The sequence below is a fragment of the Lytechinus pictus genome, chromosome 13 (genome assembly GCF_037042905.1).
Source record: "Lytechinus pictus isolate F3 Inbred chromosome 13, Lp3.0, whole genome shotgun sequence".
Taxonomy (NCBI): domain Eukaryota; kingdom Metazoa; phylum Echinodermata; class Echinoidea; order Temnopleuroida; family Toxopneustidae; genus Lytechinus; species Lytechinus pictus.
This window is the reverse complement of record NC_087257.1, coordinates 24,425,862-24,432,508: the sequence shown is the minus strand read 5'-3', so window position 1 is coordinate 24,432,508 and position 6,647 is coordinate 24,425,862. Positions and strand designations below refer to the sequence as shown.

At 35.5% G+C, this 6,647-nt stretch overlaps 1 protein-coding gene across 1 annotated transcript; it reads right to left on the bottom strand.

The window, feature by feature from the left end:
* Nucleotides 1–1,580: 1,580 nt before the first annotated feature.
* LOC135156312 (adrenocorticotropic hormone receptor-like) lies at nt 1,581–3,006 on the bottom strand. Its single transcript, XM_064108278.1, has 2 exons — nt 2,797–3,006; nt 1,581–2,357 (listed from the first exon to the last, which is right to left on the bottom strand). The coding sequence occupies exons 1-2, from the start codon at nt 3,004–3,006 to the stop codon at nt 1,581–1,583; spliced, it is 987 nt and encodes a 328-aa protein (XP_063964348.1).
* Between the last annotated feature and the right edge of the window lie 3,641 nt (nt 3,007–6,647).

Here is a 6,647-nt window from a genome sequence, read left to right as displayed (position 1 = left end):
TGATGAACAATACAATCTTTTATATCTAATTTCTTATTCTTTTCATCAATAATGTAAAACATGGCTAAATTTGATTGTTCATGGCATATGTAAAATATTTCTTTATCTTACTGTGGATATACTCATCAAATCTGATCTGATAGTCAAATTTATGAGAGTACAAAGTCATGCATTGAAATACAAAACAATTAATGTATGTGATTCAGTGTAATCTTTTATATAACTAAAATTTTAACACGTTCGTGACCTTTATTTTAATAATGTTTTCATAACATTGGAGATGTTGCTGAGAGAAAAAGGAGACACAACTCTTAACTTAACATTCTCAATTTCCCCAAAATAGCCACCATAATTTATACAAACTTCACAACATAAATTATTGCCTTATCAAAAGGTTACAGCAGAAGAGTTTGCGAGAGACCCCCACTATGACTCTGACCACTTTGGAGGACAAAGACCCCCCCCCCCCCACAACACACAAACAAAAACCCTTACAAGAGATGGCATGATAATAATATACTCTACGAGATGTGGCTTGATGATAAATAAATTCTTAATAAATTCCTGCAGTAATATTGTAAATATGTTATGATTGTTGAATTAGATTCCACTAAAACGACCAATTAAAAAAAAAGAAAGTTCGAAGTTTTGTGATTGAGGTAACGAAGGCATCATCATTTAAGCCTACGAGACCACAGAAGGCTATCTGATGTATAAAATTAATGATCAGTTACTGTAAACATGAAAGTCCCTTTGTTGCCCAATAATAGCTTAAAATTAACGAATAAAAAAGTATATTATCACATGAGTAAAAGTATCATCTTGTCATTCAGCCTCGATATTCCACATTAAAAAGAATTATAGGTAGGCGTTTACCTTTCTAGTATAAGCATGTATCATATGTAGTATTTTTTTGTTTCTCAATAAACTCACTTTGTCTTAGCCCTCTCCCTCCCTTTCCACTTTTTCCCATCTCCATCCCACCCTCCATACAACTATCTACATATCTCATTTTAGTTCCCCTTACTGCTTTTGCTCCCAACACCCTTGCACACATCTAGGCTGTATTATTTTACGCCATATCTCTATATTTTACACTCTCCTGTACATGTGCTATCTATCTCTGATGTGGATATAGGACATGTGTAGTATGATTTATTTAAGGTGTTTATGTTTGTTTTGAATGCGAACTAAGCAATCGTGTATCAGAGTGATATCACCGTCCGGCCGGCCGGCGGGGAGGGGGGGGGGGGGGGGTTAAGGGGGCTATTCGAATAAACAATTTTTCTTATTATTTTATTTCGCTCACGCAAACAACTCAATTACATTTATTTGGCTAATGACATGGGATGGTCTAAATTAGAAGTTATATTATGTTTATTATTTTGATAATATGCTTATATTGTTAACCAAATTTGAAATCCTGTTTTCAAGTATTTATGGAAGAAATGAAGAAATAAAATAAATTTCCGACTACGTCTGGCTCTACGAGGCCGAAGCAAAAAAAATGTCGAGAGTGTGTGAAGGGCTATTCAGGTTTAGATGCAAAGTAAGGTTAGGCTCATCATTTTGTCCAGCAGTCAATTCACCCTGATGTCGTGCATGACGATGTTGGTGGTAGAGACTGATCGATTCGTTGTGGTGGTTGCCAAATTCAGTGTAACATGGGACGAGTTCTGGGATTCATGCGTCTTTCGACATCCTAGTCTCTCAAAACAAGCGCGCAGCTGTGCTCTGAAATCAGTCAGACGCAACCAGATTATGACCGGGTTCAGTATGGCGTTTATGATTATTAACACGTTGGCAATCTCGAATAGGACCAAGAACCAAAGAGTTTCTCGATGATCTTGATGATAATACACGTACAAGATGTAGTCTACAAAAACAATGCAGCACATGATGATCCAGCACACGCTCGTGCTTGCGACCACAAGGGCAAAGGTCACGAGTACTTTTTTGCTGTTTTTTGCGCGTCGCTGGAGCGCTGCGTCGTTGAGTCCGACGTTCTCAGAGATCGTGGTGATGTTTTTGTAGATGAGGATGTAACATATCGCCGTGATGAGTAGAGATGACAATATGATACACGAAAATACAACGTTTCCAAGAGCCTCTGATATGGGACTGTTGAACAAGTTAAATCCAAGAATAAGAAAATATATCACCGGCACAACTATCCAAACGACCACACAGACTGCTATGGATCGCCTGGCAGTGACGATGCGACGGCTTCCGAGAGCGTCAATGCGGAGGATGATGAGACGCTCGAAGGCAATAGCGAGTGTACTTAGTATCGATATGAGTAAGCCAGTCGTACCCAAACTTTCAATCCATGAGTCCTCCCCTATTTCAAATAAATCCTGCATTATAGGATGATAAAACATGTATAAGAATCCCATTAACAATCGAGGCCTACTACAGTCAGACCTGTAAGGCAATCCAAGGGAAACCGGAAACTGTAGAAAGGTGCATGGTCATTATACTGTAAAGAGGTTCTTTAAACACCTTTTACTGTATTTTAATTCTAGGATTGTTATTTTATCATTAAAGATTATCAATGGTGATATTATTTTCAAAATCTTCAAAATCCACACTCTGCCTCACACCTATACCCCCCGACCATACAACAGTCATATTGCCTATACCAACCCTCCCCACATAACAACCGATTGACACACCCAAACACCCACCCATATACACACACGCACACACCCTTGCAACTTCGTTTGAACACACCCACACACACATTCACTGTCATTGCCTTTCATAGGCCTGCTTATTAACAAGTCTACATCTCACCTCGGGAATCTCATACAAGTTGAAGATGAACATTGAAACAGCTGAGATGCAATCTGCGAGAGCCATGTTGAAAGTGAAGATATGCTGTTCCTTCCTTAACGCCTTGTTCAGTAAGATGGCACACACGGTGGCTAGGTTGCTCAAGGTGCCCAAAGATGAGAACACGAGCATAGCAGCATGATAGATGTATGTTCTCAATGGATCTGCCATTCTTAAAGGTTAAAATCAGCAAAATATATCTAAAGTTAATTCGAACTTTTGTTTTAATTACCCTAACTTCCTTCACGGTCGAAACTATTGTTCATTTGTCAGAAATCGCCAACAGCAAAAAAATTATGATATAATATAGCTGGATAGAAAAAGTGCTTTTTGCCACAAGATACAATGCGCAACCCCATCTTCAGCTCGAGCGACTACTTTATCAAAGGTGCTCAGTGCATTCAAGGAATTAATCATACCGAGTACCCATTTATATCACTTGGGTCGTGTGCGGCACAGTGTAAATAATTATTGATGTTTATTTCAGAGTGAAAAATGCGTCTACAAAATCCTTATATCCTCACGACGAGACCGCGGTCTTCCCTCGATGGGGATATGTCCATATAAATATGGCGCATATCCCGTCTTGCTTTCCACAATTAGGTCTATAATCATTATATATACGAATATCATTTCATGTCACCTCCTTGCGTGGATAATATCGCTTGAGACATGTTAGAGATTGTATTGTTAACCCATCAATATGATCGATCCATGTAAGTGAAATTTGAATATAATTAGAAAGACAAATCAAAAGTCCTTTTATCCTTAATTCTTTGTTACAAGTGTGATTGACATTTTTTTTATTTCGTTCCGAGTTCATAACTGACACCGACCAACATGACCAAGCAGCAAGTTAATCCAATGTGCATCAGATGTTCGTTGTCATGCCAACCTTTGATATTACACTGGAAAAAATGGGAGTCTGATGGAAACACGATTGATATTAAAAAAGAGACTTTTAGAGTTCTGTTACATTCTCATTTTGATATCTATTGAAATATTCTCGCACGGATTGAATTCCCAATTCATCGCTCTTGCAAGGTAACTATTCCGTTTCCTCATTGTCTGTATATTTGTTCATGTCCCGTTCTGGCCGTTTATTTGATTATTATGTTTAAAGCTGTAAAGGAAAAAAATAAACATAGAAAACGTGTTTTTCAGATTCATTCTAAAATATATGTGTGGAAAGATATTTAGAAAATTAATCGAATGGGTGGAATATTATGTAAATTAATATTCTTCCGTAGCTTAGGAGTTAGACATGGTAGTATTGGTCATTTTCAGTAAGGCTCATTTTCCAAGAAAGGAGTAAGCCTACATGATGTACAGTCTAAGATTGCATGCCTTTATGGTCATGCATTTTTGTTCAGATAGCGGAATAGTGATTAGTCCTCTTGTGGCTCCTATCTTTTTTGTGTTTTGTTTTGTTTAGTGGAGCGTTGTGGCTCAGTGGATTAGTCTCTTGACTTTAAAACAGAGGGTCGTGGGTTCGAATCCCAGTCATGGCGTGATGTCCTTCAGCATGAAATTGAACAAATATATTTAATGTAGACAATGAGGAAACAAAATACTTAACTTCCAAGAGCGAATGATGAACGATACAATCTTTTATATCTAATTTCTTATTCTTTTCATCAATAATGTAAAACATGGCTAAATTTGATTGTTCATGGCATATGTAAAATATTTCTTTATCTTACTGTGGATATACTCATCAAATCTGATCTGATAGTCAAATTTATGAGAGTACAAAGTCATGCAATGAAATACAAAACAATTAATGGATGTGATTCAGTGTAATCTTTTATATAACTAAAATTTTAACACGTTCGTGACCTTTATTTTAATAATGTTTTCATAACATTGGAGATGTTGCTGAGAGAAAAAGGAGACACAACTCTTAACTTACCATTCTCAATTTCCGCAAAATAGCCACCATAATTTATACAAAACTTCACAACATAAATTATTGCCTTATCAAAAGGTTACAGCAGAAGAGTTTGCGAGAGACCCCCACTATGACTCTGACCACTTACGAGGACAAAGACCCCCCCCCCCCCCACAACACACAAACAAAAACCCTTACAAGAGATGGCATGATAATAATATACTCTACGAGATGTGGCTTGATGATAAATAAATTCTTAATAAATTCTTGCAGCGCCAAAGTAGAAGAATTTAACACATCAGATAAGTTTGCGTAAAGTCATTCTATCATTTATTGGAACCAAGGCTGAACATAGCCGACTATAAAATAACTTATATTGGCGTGATCCATTTTTCCTTTTCCCCTTACTGATCGATAAATCATAATTACTGAATTGACAAATATGCATAGTAGTAGAAACCTTAATTACACCCGAAGTATTCTACCTTAGATCTTGAGTTATATTTACTATAGATTACTATGTACAATCATAAATGGTACACAACTCCAACTTCAAACTTCTAGCAAAAAGCAAGACTGAAACAATAAACTTTATAATACAATCCAAAACATCACAATTAACATGTCTAAATTCTGTTGAAAACGATTAAGTTAAGGTCTTGGCCGACTTTGATTCCACACGATACAAAGTTTTTTTATACCGCTATCTTTGCACCTTTTCACTAACAAGTTACATATCTCTTTATACACACAATGTGTGACAATCCAAGAAATACATGTACCAAGGCTTATCTTCATATAAAACTGTTCAAGCATAGAATATTAACTGTAACAATAAGCATACATGTACTGTACACGTTTGATGCAATCTCCAAAATACATGTAAAACAAAATCTCTTTGACTAAACCTGTTCAAGCATGTAGTATACTAATAATAAACATAAACATACATTATGTATCAATGAAACTTATTCTATAAAGCAATTGCGCAGCTTGTCTCATTTTCTATTTATATACCTTCATCAATATTAGTTTAAAATAAAGCAATTGCGCAGCTTGTTTCATTTTCTGTTTATATACATGTACCTTCACCAATATTAGTTTAAATTCAACTGAATTAAACAGTTATACAGCATGTTAATTTTTCTCTGCGCATATAGTCATCAATACTAGGTCAAATTAAACAGACTCAAAAGGGCAATCACATAGTATGCTTACATTTCTCTGCGTAAATATTAAACAGTCATCAAAAGTAGTCCAAATTTAAACACAAACTAAAGGCATGGCTCCTTTACAACACTTAAACAGTCATCAAAAGTAGACCAAATGTAAACACAAACTAAAGGCATGGCTCCTTTACAACACTACAACATACAATGATCTTCCAACAGCCTTATATTGTATACATTTAACTTTTATAATTCTTTCTGCCATATTAACTCCTTTGTCTTTAATTTTCTGGACATTACGTAAGCTATATGAAAAAACTAAACATTTTGACTCAAACTGACAGTGCTTAAAAACCATTGCCACTATTCTCTAAACTCATCAAAAGAACTATACCAAGCAATTAAATAAATAAATGATTTTGGCATCCATGTAGGAATTGTAAAGGGGAATACAAACAAATATCATTGAAGAGCAGTTTACAAAATGTTATCCATATGCCGTTCATAAATATAACAATTCAAAGGAAAATGCATAACGTATTTGTCCCAAGTGCACGAATAATAAAATACTGAAAAACTGAGCTTATAACTAATCAAGCTTCGATAAAAATATCCAAATAATATACAAAACTCAATAGGTTATTCTTCAAAGGACGGCGAAAAACTATTGAAACATATATAAGACAACATGTAAGCATAAAAAATAACATGACTTGATATGATTTGCAATCACGAATAGTTTCAATAACCTG

Coding starts and splice junctions, on each gene's coding strand:
- LOC135156312 (XM_064108278.1), bottom strand. CDS start 3,006: ATGGCAGATCCATTGAGAACATACATCTATCATGCTGCTATGCTCGTG. Junction 2,358..2,796: donor ACTTGTATGAGATTCCCGAG/GTGAGATGTAGA, acceptor CCTATAATGCAG/GATTTATTTGAAATAGGGGA.